Below are 16,459 nucleotides of genomic sequence, written 5' to 3'. Positions count from 1 at the left end.
TAATCTGCTGCTTTATAATATTATTTCAGCTCCAGAGCATTGCTATTTTTATGATCACTGCTTGCTGTCAGTGAATAAAAACCTACATTCTTCATCATGTTTCATTGTCTCTGTTGCAGAGCTTGTCCTACATATTTGAGATCATGAGATTAGGGGTTGTTTTGTTGCCAATTGGTCATGTATTGTATCTTGGCATCTCCAGGGGTCCTGAAGAACTAGACAAGGGAGAGGGGGAAGAAGTGAGTCACAGCAGCTAGGTCTCCCCCTACAACAACAGGACTGCAGACTAAAAATACAGACTGCAGAGATAAGATAAAAGAACTGAATACAGCGGCAGCTCGCATGTGTGACCATATACAACAAGGGGGACGTGTGGGACCGGGGGCGTAACTACAGCGGTAGCAGCCATTGCAGTCAATACTTGCAGTATACAGTTGATATTAGAAGATTGTATATACCCCACACAAGCTCCATAACATGGCCAGGATAAATTTTTTAATCCATTGCAAGTGAACACTAAAAGTTTCAATTAACTGACAGCAAGCAGGGTTCTTGAAACTCATATATAATGAAAACAAAGTATATAATCTAATGTTTCGCCACAATGTTCGGAGCGACAGCTGCTGCGTTATTACCAGATCCTTCCACATCCTGTTGAACATTGTTTACTCTCTCGGGTCCGGACACACCCCGCGAGCACGTGTACAACCTGCAGCCAAAATCCAGACAATCGGGAGATTCCTGCGTCCTACACAGCACGGGACTGAGAAGCACAGGTGACCCACATAAGATCAGCACCATTAAATGTCCAGAAAGCACTCGTTCATCCAACAGCTATTCCTTCTGACTGATGGATGGATACATGCATGCTAGGCTGAGAGTGCAGTCTGGGGCAACTATTGTGAGAGAAAGGATCAGTCATGTCTACATCCACTTGCCTGATCTTTCTCTACCCTCCGCCCTCTAGACACAATAGGGTCTTTCCATACGGAGAAGAAAGTTGCCATTGGAAGGATTCACACAACTACCAATATATTTAAAAAAACACATCAAATCCTTTCCGTCCTTTAATAGGTGTCACTTCGCTGATTCCGGAGCAGTTGGAATTTTTTCTCTAGCCCTCACCAATCCAAAGAAATCACCAATACAGAAACCAGGCTCTCAACTGTGAGGTGGGTGGGGCCAGGATGCCCATTCCAGCCCAGGACCGCCCACCTGTCTGTATAGAAGCTCTTCAGCATACTAGGCAAAGAAACTAACAGCACCAATCGCTCGGGAACGGTGGAAGCTACAGAAAAAATTCCAACTCTTCCGGAATCATTGAAGCTGTAACTATTAAAGGGTCCAAAGAGTTCAAGAAGCTAAAGGCGGTGAATGGTCCCCTTTAAGAGAATGACATTGATTTCACCACTACAGCCAATCAGTGGTGGCACTAGTCACGACCCACTTCGGAGTCAGGGGAGTGACTCATGATCCCAATAATAAAACCAAAGTTAAACCAGGGCCAGGAGGACCAATGGAGAAGCTGGATTCAATGGGAATACCGGCAGGCAAGTTTTTATACGTTGTATGATAGCTAACTTCCAATTTAAAAACTGAACAATCCCTTTAAATCCCCAGCACATCTAAGAATTACCGACACGTGAGACACAAAGGTCATAGGAAGAGTTTTGCAAAGGTTGAAAAATCACAATTATGTAATAAACTTCTTAGGGCAATTATCATTAAAGGGGAATTCCAATCACAGACAGACGAGGTTCACAAAGGCGTAAGAGTGCACAAAGAAAACTGTGTCCTCACACTGCTGTGCTCTGTTCTCTCGGCAGCCAGTGTTAGGTATGTCCCTGGAGATCTGAGTAATCTTACCTTTGTGTGTGTTGTTAGTAGCAGCAGGACTGTAAAATATGAATGCATATTCCAGGATTGTAGCACTAGGGTGCATGTCCTCACACTGCTGTGCACTATGCTCTCGGCAGCCAGTGTTAGGTATGTCCCTGGAGATCTGAGTAATCTTACCTTTGTGTGTGTTGTTAGTAGCAGCAGGACTGTAAAATATGAATGCATATTCCAGGATTGTAGCACTGGGGTACATGTCCTCACACTGCTGTACTCTGTACTCTCGGCAGCCAGTGTTAGATATTGTCCCTGTATATCCGAGTAATCTTACCTTTGTGTGTGTTGTTAGTAGCAGCAGGACTGTAAAATATGAATGCAAATTCCAGGATTGTAGCACTACGGTACATGTCCTCACACTGCTGTGCTCTATGCTCTCGGTATCCAGTGATAGGTATGTCCCTGGTGATCTGATTAATCTTACCTTTGTGTGTGTTGTCAGTAGCAGCAGGACTGTAAAATATGAATGCATATTCCAGGATTGTAGCACTAGGGTACATGTCCTCACACTGCTGTGCTCTGAGTCCTGTCCACTGATCTCCTTCACTTTGACTTACTATAGCAGGCTTGTAATTGGACTATACAGCAGTCACTGCCACTATCTTCACGTCTATGGATTACTACACAGCAGATAATTACACCATCACCATCTTCTTCAGCAGCCCAAACGAAACTCAGTGCATTCTGGGGGATGTGGGACTGGAAGTTGGAAACACTAAATATTTAACCCTATGATTTAAGGAATCAGAAAATTAAAAAAAAAATTAAATAAATCAATAGTGCAAGGAAGTTCAGAGGAAATAGATTCCTTCTCCTCTTACTTTAGCTTTTATCATCCTCCCTCCTTCTCTGCCAATCTGTTTTCATCTCTGCTGAATTTCATCCTGCTAGTGAGACAGACAGAAGCTCACATAAAATAATCTATGGAGAGGGGAGGGGGGAGAAGCGAGTCACAGCAGCTAGGTCTAACCCCTAACAAAGAGAGGACTGCAGGAAAACAATCTTCCACTTCTAATCTCTAGAACATCTGCCCATTGTGACTGCACCTTTAAGAGTTGGTAGAGGACTCCAACGTTCTCATGGTGAGACCCGATTATGAGAGGAGGGCACCCAGTCACCCATGCACTGAATTTTAATCAATATCTATGACTAAGGGCCACCGGGCTTTTCCTCAACACTCAAACATCTTCTGTAGATACTGATCATTATTATAATGGATGAATGTGATAAAAAATTCATGATCTTATATTATTAGGACAATGCGGAATCTCAAGAGCTGCCTGATAGAAGAAGCTCAAACATCAAGAACTTATACAACCGCACATCATGTGATTCAGATACTCGGGAATTTACACCATCATCATTGACCCAAAATGAACCTTACAGGTCGCATCCTGTATTATACCCCAGAGCTGCACTCACTATTCTGCTGCTGGTGCAGTCACTGTGTACATACATGACATTACTTATCCTGTACTGATCCTGAGTTACATCCTGTATTATACCCCAGAGCTGCACTCACTATTCTGCAGCTGGTGCAGTCACTGTGTACATACATGACATTACTCATCCTGTACTGATCCTGAGTTACATCCTGTATTATACCCCAGAGCTGCACTCACTATTCTGCAGCTGGTGCAGTCACTGTGTACATACATGACATTACTTATCCTGTACTGATCCTGAGTTACATCCTGTATTATACTCCAGAGCTGCACTCACTATTCTGCTGCTGGTGCAGTCTCTGTGTACATACATGACATTACTTATCCTGTACTGATCCTGAGTTACATCCTGTATTATACCCCAGACCTGCACTCACTATTCTGCTGCTGGTGCAGTCACTGTGTACATACATGACATTACTCATCCTGTACTGATCCTGAGTTACATCCTGTATTATACTCCAGAGCTGCACTCACTATTCTGCTGCTGGTGCAGTCTCTGTGTACATACATGACATTACTTATCCTGTACTGATCCTGAGTTACATCCTGTATTATACCCAGAGCTGCACTCACTATTCTGCTGCTGGTGCAGTCACTGTGTACATACATGACATTACTTATCCTGTACTGATCCTGAGTTACATCCTGTATTATACCCCAGAGCTGCACTCACTATTCTGCAGCTGGTGCAGTCACTGTGTACATACATGACATTACTTATCCTGTACTGATCCTGAGTTACATCCTGTATTATACCCAGAGCTGCACTCACTATTCTGCTGCTGGTGCAGTCACTGTGTACATACATGACATTACTTATCCTGTACTGATCCTGAGTTACATCCTGTATTATACTCCAGAGCTGCACTCACTATTCTGCTGCTGGTGCAGTCACTGTGTACATACATGACATTACTTATCCTGTACTGATCCTGAGTTACATCCTGTATTATACTCCAGAGCTGCACTCACTATTCTGCTACTGGTGCAGTCACTGTGTACATACATGACATTACTTATCCTGTACTGATCCTGAGTTACATCCTTTATCTTAGGAGTTTGCTGTGAGGTCTGATTTGTTGTATAGTGAACATCACAAGGAGGAATCCCATTTTAGGTGTCATGTACCAGTTCACACACCACTACAGGCTGACACATCCTTGATGCAGCGGGTATCACTCACCCGTGTAGTGGGAGCTGGCACAGGTAGCATGAGCCTCTCCCTGCCCGCTCACTGATGCGTTCATGCAGAGCCGGCAGCATCAATCTCTTTCTAGAAGCCGGGACAAATGAGCAGTGAATCGGCCTGTGAAAAAGTCCTTGAGGCCACGTCTAGTCACGGCTGTCACTGGATCTGATCAAATATGACTGCGATTTTAAAAGTTGCATGCCGGTGCCATGTGTGGTCCACGTATAGTGGGTCCAAAGGAATCTTACTATCTGAGCAGTGCAAAGTGGGTCAAGCCCAGAACCAAGAATACACAGGAGTTTCAATTTAATTTGTATTAATTTTTCCAAGTTCATCTTTCCAACAAATATGTTGAAGTTGCAGTATGGCGCATCATCATTGAGCCCAATGATCAGAGCAGATCCTGAGGGAATACATCTGACGTCATAGAGACTGACACAAAGTAATGCCCTGAATTCTATAAATATTAATAAAATCTGTAAACCAAAAGGTCCCCACAGCAGTGACTTGTTATATAATACGTCCCCATGATAGAGGTTACATGACAGGAGCCACAGAGAGGTATGTATGACAACCGTGTGAACTCAGCCCTACACCAGCAAGGCCTCCATGGCTACTCTGCCCAAGGCACAGACCTGATGAACAACTTCTCTACATCAAAGAGTAATAATTGGTCAAAACCATTAAAAGAGAAGTGAAAAATCAACCTCTGAACAAGATTTCCGAGAATTTGAACAAAGTATTTATCTACAGCACGTGAAACTTTCCAAGTACATTCTAATTATATGTTGTACTCCAGAGCTGCACTCACTATTCTGCTGCTGGTGCAGTCACTGGGTACATACATGACATTACTTATCCTGTACTGATGCTGAGTTACATCCTGTATTATACTCCAGAGCTGCACTCACTATTCTGCTGCTGGTGCAGTCACTGTGTACATACATTACATTACTTATCCTGTACTGATCCTGAGTTACATTCTGTATTATACCCCAGAGCTGCACTCGCTATTCTGCTGGTGCAGTCACTGTGTACATACATGGCATTACTTATCCTGTACTGATCCTGAGTTACATCCTGTATTGTACCCCAGAGCTGCACTCACTATTCTGCTGCTGGTGCAGTCACTGTGTACATACATTACATTACTTATCCTGTACTGATCCTGAGTTACATTCTGTATTATACCCCAGAGCTGCACTCACTATTCTGCTGCTGGAGCAGTCACTGTGTACATACATGACGTTACTTATCCTGTACTGATCCTGAGTTACATCCTGTATTATACCCCAGAGCTGCACTCACTATTCTGCTGCTGGTGCAGTCACTGTGTACATACATGACATTACTTATCCTGTACTGATCCTGAGTTACATCCTGGATTATACTCCAGAGCTGCACTCACTATTCTGCTGCTGGTGCAGTCTCTGTGTACATACATGACATTACTTATCCTGTACTGACCCTGAGTTACATCCTGTATTATACTCCAGAGCTGCACTCACTATTCTGCTGCTAGTGCAGTCACTGTGTACATACATGACATTACTTATCCTGTACTGATCCTGAGTTGCATCCTGTATTATACCCCAGAGCTGCACTCACTATTCTGCTGCTGGTGCAGTCACTGTGTACATACATGACATTACTTATCCTGTACTGATCCTGAGTTGCATCCTGTATTATACCCCAGAGCTGCACTCACTATTCTGCTGCTGGTGCAGTCACTGTGTACATACATGACATTACTTATCCTGTACTGATCCTGACTTACATCCTGTATTATACTCCAGAGCTGCACTCACTATTCTGCTGCTGGTGCAGTCACTGTGTACATACATGACATTACTTAATGAGGGAACCTCAGGCCACACAAGGATTAGTTTACAAATTAGCCAATACACATGTCACTCTCTGTACAAACACTTGATGCTTTGTGTTGCTGTAACATTGGATATTGGGGATAATTTCAGGGGTGTGGATACTTTTGCACCCCCTTGTTGGTCTGTACTCCTGGCTCTGTGCGCTTTACTGATCCATTCCTCCTCTCTGGTCCTATAAACCAGTCTGTCTGGAAATGCTGGAGGGTCGGCGGCTTCTCCAGATAAAGACTCCTGGGGGGAGGAAGACGCAGAACAAGAGGCTGGAAACACAAACAGGGAGAAGCAGGAAGTGTCAGCGGACAAACAGGATCCGGCTCTTAGTGATGTCTCATGGTCGCTGCACAGGACTTGTACTTCTATCTCTTGTGTATCCTAAGGGTATTCTGCAAATTACTAACACATTTGGTGTTCAAATTCCAATCTACTTGCAATACCCCGGCTTGCTGTCAGTGAATGGGAACAATCCTGAGGACACTTGATCAGTCTCACGGCTCAGGTTTTGCTACAATTGTATCAAGTTTATACAATGCGGAGATCTGAAAGCTCCTCCTAGAGTAAATCCACCATCGCATATTGTACCGTGCATCTGCCTGACCCCAATCTGACGCATTTCTAAAAATGCAATTGTAGCAGCAGGACTGTGAAAAATGGATTTATTTTCCAGGATTACAGCTTCCCTGAGTGTTGTGTGTAGCCATTGTTATCTATTGTCCCTGCAAAGATGTGTAATCAGACCTATGTGTATGTTGTTAGTAGCAGCAGGACTGTGATTCATGGATTTATATTTCTGGATTGTAGCTTCTCTAAGTGCACAAGGAGTGTTTCCTTACGATGCTGTGCCCTGTGCAGTCAGTGTTTGGTACTGACCCTGGAGTGATTTGTAATCAGACCTTTGTGTTTGTTGTTAGTAGCAGCAGGACTGTGAAAAATAGATTTATATTCCAGGATTACAGCTTCCCTGAGAGCTCTTTGCAGCCATTGTTATCAATTGTCCCTGTGTAATCAGACGTTTGTGTAGGTTGTTTGTAGCAGCAGGACTGTGATTTATGGATTTATATTTCTGGATTGTAGCTTCTCTAGGAGTGTTTCCTTACAATGCTGTGCCCTGCGCAGTCAGTGTTTGGTATTGACCCTGGAGTGATTTGTAATCAGACCTTTGTGTTTGTTGTTAGTAGCAGCAGGACTGTGAAATATAGAATCATATTCCAGGATTGTTAATACTACAAGTGCGCTGAGGGGCGTCCTCGGTTCTGAACAATTAACTACTCCAAAATTCTGAGTGACTACTACAAGTCCCAACCCGAATGCTCCCTATAAATTGAGAGCTGGTTCACACGTCCATTGATCCACTTCATTGAATTCTATAGGACTTCTGGACGCCCCATCACTCTGGGACCCCTATTGTTGTAAGACCAGAGGGTCTGATTGGTAGGATACTGATGGACTTAAAGGGGTTGTCCATAGGGGTTAACTTGCAAATAGGTGATGGGACTCACATAAATCCCAAAATTGGGGGGTCTATTGAACCCGAAATGAATGGAGCAGGAGGTGATATGCACGCTGCCGCACCATTCATCAGGATTAAAACGCAAGCACTATAGACCCCCGCTCTCATTATCCCTGGTGGTCCCATCTGTAAGACCCCCACAATCAGCAAATGGTAAGTGGTCGGTGATGGTTGAGGGTCTCCGGGGTCGGCTCTCCCGAGGTCAACCCCCCCCCCCTTCCTCCTACCTTATTGAGCTTCCCCAGCGAGGAGATCAGATCAGCCCATTCTGTGGACGATTCGAAGTTCCTCAAGGCCTTCTCAATGACGGAGGAGTAGTTGCGGTATCTGTAGTCCCCCAGCAGCTCCTGCTCCTCGGGATCCATATTTCATCCTTTCTAGAGGACGCCCTGCAAAACAGAGGCAAGATGAGGGCGGGGTGCAGCAATATGGAGGCTTCCTCTGTAGCGTTCACCTCCCATAGCAGGTAGGTCAGGCCCACATAAGCGGGAGGTTTAATGGACATTCATGCAGATTTACTGCAAGACCTTTTGCAGTTTTGAGCAAATTACACCTCTGTGTAGTAGGAGCAGGGCTGTGGAAAATGGACTCACTTACTACAGTGCACAGAGGCTGTGAAGCTAATAGCACCGATGGATACTGGATGACTACTGGTGGCAGGCGCCAGGACCACTGGGGGGGCCAGGGCCAGCACCACTGGGGGGGCCAGGGCCAGCACCACTGGGGGGGCCAGGCGCTGTGACTACAGGGGGGGGGGCAGGCGCTGTGACTACAGGGGGGGGGGCAGGCGCTGTGACTACAGGGGGGGGGGGCAGGCGCTGTGACTACAGGGAGGGCAGGCACTGTGACTACAGGGGGGGGCAGGCACTGTGACTACAGGGGGGGGGCAGGCACTGTGACTACAGGGGGGGGCAGGCACTGTGACTACAGGGGGGGGGCAGGCACTGTGACTACAGGGGGGGGGGCAGGCACTGTGACTACAGAGGGGGGGGCAGGCACTGTGACTACAGAGGGGGGGGGGCAGGCACTGTGACTACAGAGGGGGGGGGCAGGCACTGTGACTACAGGGGGGGGGGCAGGCACTGTGACTACAGGGGGGGGGGGCAGGCACTGTGACTACAGAGGGGGGGGCAGGCACTGTGACTACAGAGGGGGGGGCAGGCACTGTGACTACAGAGGGGGGGGGCAGGCACTGTGACTACAGAGGGGGGGGGCAGGCACTGTGACTACAGAGGGGGGGGGCAGGCACTGTGACTACAGAGGGGGGGGGCAGGCACTGTGACTACAGAGGGGGGGGCAGGCACTGTGACTACAGAGGGGGGGGGCAGGCACTGTGACTACAGAGGGGGGGGGCAGGCACTGTGACTACAGAGGGGGGGGGCAGGCACTGTGACTACAGAGGGGGGGGGGCAGGCACTGTGACTACAGAGGGGGGGGCAGGCACTGTGACTACAGAGGGGGGGGGCAGGCACTGTGACTACAGGGGGGGCAGGCACTGTGACTACAGGGGGGGCAGGCACTGTGACTACAGGGGGGGCAGGCACTGTGACTACAGGGGGGCAGGCACTGTGACTACAGGGGGGGCAGGCACTGTGACTACAGGGGGGGCAGGCACTGTGACTACAGGGGGGGCAGGCACTGTGACTACAGGGGGGGCAGGCACTGTGACTACAGGGGGGGCAGGCACTGTGACTACAGGGGGGGCAGGCACTGTGACTACAGGGGGGGCAGGCACTGTGACTACAGGGGGGGCAGGCACTGTGACTACAGGGGGGGGCAGGCACTGTGACTACAGGGGGGGGCAGGCACTGTGACTACAGGGGGGGGCAGGCACTGTGACTACAGGGGGGGGCAGGCACTGTGACTACAGGGGGGGGCAGGCACTGTGACTACAGGGGGGGGCAGGCACTGTGACTACAGGGGGGGGCAGGCACTGTGACTACAGGGGGGGGCAGGCACTGTGACTACAGGGGGGGGCAGGCACTGTGACTACAGGGGGGGGCAGGCACTGTGACTACAGGGGGGGGCAGGCACTGTGACTACAGGAAGGGGCAGGCACTGTGACTACAGGAAGGGGCAGGCACTGTGACTACAGGAAGGGGCAGGCACTGTGACTACAGGGGGGGGCAGGCACTGTGACTACAGGGGGGGGCAGGCACTGTGACTACAGGGGGGGGCAGGCACTGTGACTACAGGGGGGGGCAGGCACTGTGACTACAGGGGGGGGCAGGCACTGTGACTACAGGGGGGGGCAGGCACTGTGACTACAGGGGGGGGCAGGCACTGTGACTACAGGGGGGGGCAGGCACTGTGACTACAGGGGGGGGCAGGCACTGTGACTACAGGGGGGGGCAGGCACTGTGACTACAGGGGGGGGCAGGCACTGTGACTACAGGGGGGGGCAGGCACTGTGACTACAGGGGGGGGCAGGCACTGTGACTACAGGGGGGGGCAGGCACTGTGACTACAGGGGGGGGCAGGCACTGTGACTACAGGGGGGGCAGGCACTGTGACTACAGGGGGGGGCAGGCACTGTGACTACAGGGGGGGGCAGGCACTGTGACTACAGGGGGGGGCAGGCACTGTGACTACAGGGGGGGGCAGGCACTGTGACTACAGGGGGGGGCAGGCACTGTGACTACAGGGGGGGGCAGGCACTGTGACTACAGGGGGGGACAGGCACTGTGACTACAGGGGGGGGCAGGCACTGTGACTACAGGGGGGGGCAGGCACTGTGACTACAGGGGGGGCAGGCACTGTGACTACAGGGGGGGGCAGGCACTGTGACTACAGGGGGGGGCAGGCACTGTGACTACAGGGGGGGGCAGGCACTGTGACTACAGGGGGGGCAGGCACTGTGACTACAGGGGGGGGCAGGCACTGTGACTACAGGGGGGGGCAGGCACTGTGACTACAGGGGGGGGCAGGCACTGTGACTACAGGGGGGGGCAGGCACTGTGACTACAGGGGGGGGCAGGCACTGTGACTACAGGGGGGGCAGGCACTGTGACTACAGGGGGGGGCAGGCACTGTGACTACAGGGGGGGGCAGGCACTGTGACTACAGGGGGGGGCAGGCACTGTGACTACAGGGGGGGGCAGGCACTGTGACTACAGGGGGGGGCAGGCACTGTGACTACAGGGGGGGGCAGGCACTGTGACTACAGGGGGGGGCAGGCACTGTGACTACAGGGGGGGGCAGGCACTGTGACTACAGGGGGGGGCAGGCACTGTGACTACAGGGGGGGGGGCAGGCACTGTGACTACAGGGGGGGGGCAGGCACTGTGACTACAGGGGGGGGGCAGGCACTGTGACTACAGGGGGGGGCAGGCACTGTGACTACAGGGGGGGGCAGGCACTGTGACTACAGGGGGGGGCAGGCACTGTGACTACAGGGGGGGGCAGGCACTGTGACTACAGGGGGGGGCAGGCACTGTGACTACAGGGGGGGCAGGCACTGTGACTACAGGGGGGGGCAGGCACTGTGACTACAGGGGGGGCAGGCACTGTGACTACAGGGGGGGCAGGCACTGTGACTACAGGGGGGGCAGGCACTGTGACTACAGGGGGGGCAGGCACTGTGACTACAGGGGGGGCAGGCACTGTGACTACAGGGGGGGCAGGCACTGTGACTACAGGGGGGGCAGGCACTGTGACTACAGGGGGGGCAGGCACTGTGACTACAGGGGGGGCAGGCACTGTGACTACAGGGGGGGGCAGGCACCGTGACTACAGGGGGGGGCAGGCACCGTGACTACAGGGGGGGGCAGGCACCGTGACTACAGGGGGGGGCAGGCACTGTGACTACAGGGGGGGGCAGGCACTGTGACTACAGGGGGGGGCAGGCACCGTGACTACAGGGGGGGGCAGGCACCGTGACTACAGGGGGGGGCAGGCACTGTGACTACAGGGGGGGGCAGGCACTGTGACTACAGGGGGGGGCAGGCACTGTGACTACAGGGGGGGGGGGCAGGCACTGTGACCACAGGGGGGGGGGCAGGCACTGTGACCACAGGGGGGGGGCAGGCACTGTGACTACAGGGGGGGGGGCAGGCACTGTGACTAACATTAAGACATTGTATAGACGGCACCATTCTCTTTATAGTGGTCAAAATGAGTCACTGCAGCTTAGATCCAATAGAAATGAATGTTCTCCGACTCCTGCAGTGAGATCGGCAGAGCCCGGAAAGCCCCTTTCCCTTCCCGAGTTCTCCGTATGGAGTGATGGCTGCTGGGAGTAGATTTCCACATCCCTCAGGTGATACAACATGGCAGCTCAAACACAGGAGGAACCAGACTCAAATATTTACAGACTTCACATCCGATGACTGCAAACTCTAAAACTGAGACACAGAAGCGAAACTGCAGCTCTTCTAGGACTGGTGATAATGGGGACTGCGGATGTGGGTGCACAATACACACAGTTCATCATCAGGAAGCAGTAAAGATCGATTATACAGGAGGAATTCCAACATAGACAATAGCGCAGTGTCCTCCCTGTTCCAGGACAAACATGGCCGCCATAACAGAGCTCACCCAGCTTTCCCAGACTTCTGCTGATGCATCATGCACCCCCCAAGGAATCTGTCAGCAGGTAGTAGGTATTGTCCCTGGAGAGATGTGTAATAAGAACTTGTGTATGTTGTTAGTAGCAGCAGGACTGTGACATTTGGATTTTGTTTCAGGATTGTAGCTTGTCCTCACACTGCTGTGCACTTGGCTCTCAGCAGTGATCTGCTGCACAGCCTCTCACCTCTATTCTAGCTGATGTCTGCTGTATAAGACAGCAATCACTCAGGAGGGGATGTGCAAATAAATGCAGAGAGCTAAGAGCACAGCAGTGAGAGGACAAGGTGATAGTGCAGGGGGTGTATTGGTCACTATAGAGGGTGATAGTGCAGGGGGTGTAGTGGTCACTATAGAGGGTGATAGTCCAGGGGGTGTAGTGGTCACTATAGAGGAGGTGATAGTGCAGGGGGTGTAGTGGTCACTATAGAGGGTGATAGTCCTGGGGGTGTAGTGGTCACTATAGAGGGTGATAGTCCAGGGGGTGCAGTGGTCACTATAGAGGGTGATAGTGCAGGGGGTGTAGTGGTCACTATAGAGGGTGATAGTCCAGGAAGTGCAGTGGTCACTATAGAGGGTGATAGTCCAGGGGGTGTAGTGGTCACTATAGAGGAGGTGATAGTCCAGGGGGTGTAGTGGTCACTATAGAGAAGGTGATAGTCCAGGGGGTGTAGTGGTCACTATAGAGGGTGATAGTCCAGGACTTGTAGTGGTCACTATAGAGAATTATAGTCCAGGGGGTGTAGTGGTCACTATAGAGGGTGATAGTCCAGGGGATGTAGTAGTCACTATAGAGGGTGATAGTCCAGGGGGTGTAGTGGTCACTATAGAGGAAGGTGATAGCCCAGGGGGTGTAGTGGTCACTATAGAGGGTGATAGTCCAGGGGGTGTAGTGGTCACTATAGAGGAAGGTGATAGCCCAGGGGGTGTAGTGGTCACTATAGAGGGTGATAGTCCAGGGGGTGTAGTGGTCACTATAGAGGGTGATGGTCCAGGGGGTGCAATGGTCACTATAGAGGGTGATAGTCCAGGGGGTGTAGTGGTCACTATAGAGGGTGATAGTCCAGGGGGTGTAGTGGTCACTATAGAGGGTGATAGCCCAGGGGGTGTAGTGGTCACTATAGAGGGTGATAGTGCAGGGGGTGTAGTGGTCACTATAGAGGGTGATAGTCCAGGGGGTGTAGTGGTCACTATAGAGGAGGTGATAGTCCAGGGGGTGTAGTGGTCACTATAGAGGGTGATAGTCCAGGGGGTGTAGTGATCACTATAGAGGGTGATAGTGCAGGGGGTGTAGTGGTCACTATAGAGGAGGTGATAGTCCAGGGGGTGTAGTGGTCACTATAGAGGGTGATAGTCCAGGGGGTGTAGTGGTCACTATAGAGGGTGATAGCCCAGGGGGTGTAGTGGTCACTATAGAGGGTGATAGTGCAGGGGGTGTAGTGGTCACTATAGAGGGTGATAGTCCAGGGGGTGTAGTGGTCACTATAGAGGGTGATAGTCCAGGGGGTGTAGTGGTCACTATAGAGGGTGATAGTCCAGGGGGTGTAGTGGTCCCTATAGAGGGTGATAGCCCAGGGGGTGTAGTGGTCACTATAGAGGGTGATAGTCCAGGGGGTGTAGTGGTCACTATAGAGGGTGATAGCCCAGGGGGTGTAGTGGTCACTATAGAGGGTGATGGTCCAGGGGGTGTAGTGGTCACTATAGAGGGTGATGGTCCAGGGGGTGTAGTGGTCACTATAGAGGGTGATAGTCCAGGGGGTGTAGTGGTCACTATAGAGGGTGATGGTCCAGGGGGTGTAGTGGTCACTATAGAGGGTGATAGCCCAGGGGGTGTAGTGGTCACTATAGATGGTGATAGTCCAGGGGGTGTAGTAGTCACTATAGAGGGTGATAGTCCAGGGGGTGTAGTGGTCACTATAGAGGGTGATAGTCCAGGGGGTGTAGTGATCACTATAGAGGGTGATAGTCCAGGGGGTGTAGTGGTCACTATAGAGGGGGTGATAGTCCAGGGGGTGTAGTGGTCACTATAGAGGGTGATAGTCCTGGGGGTATAGTGGTCACTATAGAGGGTGATAGTCCAGGGGGTGTAGTGGTCACTATAGAGAGTGATAGTCCAGGGGGTGTAGTGGTCCCTATAGAGGGTGATAGTCCTGGGGGTATAGTGGTCACTATAGAGGGTGATAGTCCAGGGGGTGTAGTGATCACTATAGAGGGTGATAGTCCAGGGGGTGTAGTGGTCACTATAGAGGAGGTGATAGTCCAGGGGGTGTAGTGGTCACTATAGAGGGTGATAGTCCTGGGGGTATAGTGGTCACTATAGAGGGTGATAGTCCAGGGAGTGTAGTGGTCACTATAGAGAGTGATAGTCCAGGGGGTGTAGTGGTCCCTATAGAGGGTGATAGTCCTGGGGGTATAGTGGTCACTATAGAGGGTGATAGTCCAGGGGGTGTAGTGGTCCCTATAGAGAGTGATAGTCCAGGGGGTGTAGTGGTCACTATAGAGGAGGTGATAGTCCAGGCGGTGTAGTGGTCACTATAGAGGGTGATAGCCCAGGGGGTGTAGTGATCACTATAGAGGGTGATAGTCCAGGCCAGGGGGTATAGTGGTCACTATAGAGGAGGTGATAGTCCAGGCGGTGTAGTGGTCACTATAGAGGGTGATAGCCCAGGGGGTGTAGTGATCACTATAGAGGGTGATAGTCCAGGGGGTGTAGTGGTCACTATAGAGGAGGTGATAGTCCAGGGGGTGTAGTGGTCACTATAGAGGGTGATAGTCCTGGGGGTATAGTGGTCACTATAGAGGGTGATAGTCCAGGGGGTGTAGTGGTCACTATAGAGGGTGATAGTCCAGGGGGTGTAGTGGTCACTATAGAGGGTGATAGTCCAGGGGGTGTAGTGGTCACTATAGAGGGTGATAGTCCAGGGGGTGTAGTGGTCACTATAGAGGGTGATAGTCCAGGGGGTGTAGTGGTCACTATAGAGAGTGATAGCCCAGGGGGTGTAGTGGTCACTATAGAGGGTGATAGTCCAGGGGGTGTAGTGGTCACTATAGAGGGTGTAGTGGTCCCTATAGAGGGTGATAGTCCAGGGGGTGTAGTGGTCACTATAGAGGGTGATAGTCCAGGGGGTGTAGTGGTCCCTATAGAGGGTGATAGTCCAGGGGGTGTAGTGGTCCCTATAGAGGGTGATAGTCCAGGGGGGTGTAGTGGTCCCTATAGAGGGTGATAGTCCAGGGGGTGCAGTGGTCACTATAGAGGGTGATAGTCCAGGGGGTGTAGTGGTCCCTATAGTCCAGCAGGGCCAGTGGTCAGTTATCACACTGGTACGTACCATGTTGTCAGTGCAGGTGGGTCCCTGCAGTGATTTGAGGGGGCAGCAGTGTATGACATATGGGGCACCCCCGGGTACACCCCCATCATGTGTCCGCCGTGTCTGCACCCACCTGGCGGCTCGGCCGTGTCCCGCGCTCCGCCCTGCCCGGCATCCACCTCCCGTCTCGGGTACAAGGTGCTGGCGATGTGGACACCACTGGTCTGACAGACAGTACAGGACTGCCAGCCAACGGAGCCAACCATTACTGGAATAGGGGGAGCTCTTTCCTACAAACATCTCTCGCTATTCGATGTCACGTCATTGTAGGACAATTGTTTTAATTAATATAAATAAACAATGTAACAAAGCAAATGATAATGTCCTACACGACTGAACACATGATTTATTGTAGGCAGGTTCACAGAATCCCCCTTTGAAGTGCTTGGTAGCGTCCCGCAGTCTATTTCGTTCTGCAGGATCTGTCGTTGATGGTGACGTCAGCCGGGCTAGATTAACTCCTTCATTGCTGGCGCAGTCTAGATGACTGCTGTATGTCACTTCACTACAGTCCTGCGTGTAATGACAGGATGACGTCACATATGACATCATTTATCTGCGAGACTACAAATACACTGGAGACAATCAAGACTGGAATAGCC

At 51.2% G+C, this 16,459-nt stretch overlaps 1 protein-coding gene across 2 annotated transcripts in view; it reads right to left on the bottom strand.

The window, feature by feature from the left end:
- Window positions 1-16,068, bottom strand: part of DOP1B (DOP1 leucine zipper like protein B) — a 67,783-nt gene extending 51,715 nt beyond the window's left edge. For both annotated transcript variants that reach the window (XM_072138736.1, XM_072138737.1), the window contains exons 1-2: window positions 15,931-16,068; window positions 8,151-8,312 (exon numbers count right to left, since the gene is read on the bottom strand). In XM_072138736.1, the coding sequence (XP_071994837.1) occupies window positions 8,151-8,288 (138 nt within the window). In that variant the 5' untranslated portion in view covers window positions 8,289-8,312; window positions 15,931-16,068. The remainder of the gene's footprint in view (window positions 1-8,150; window positions 8,313-15,930) is intronic.
- Window positions 16,069-16,459: the final 391 nt, after the last annotated feature.

Source organism: Engystomops pustulosus, chromosome 2, assembly GCF_040894005.1.
Source record: "Engystomops pustulosus chromosome 2, aEngPut4.maternal, whole genome shotgun sequence".
Lineage (NCBI taxonomy): Eukaryota > Metazoa > Chordata > Amphibia > Anura > Leptodactylidae > Engystomops > Engystomops pustulosus.
This window is presented reverse-complemented; position numbering and strand designations above follow the sequence as displayed.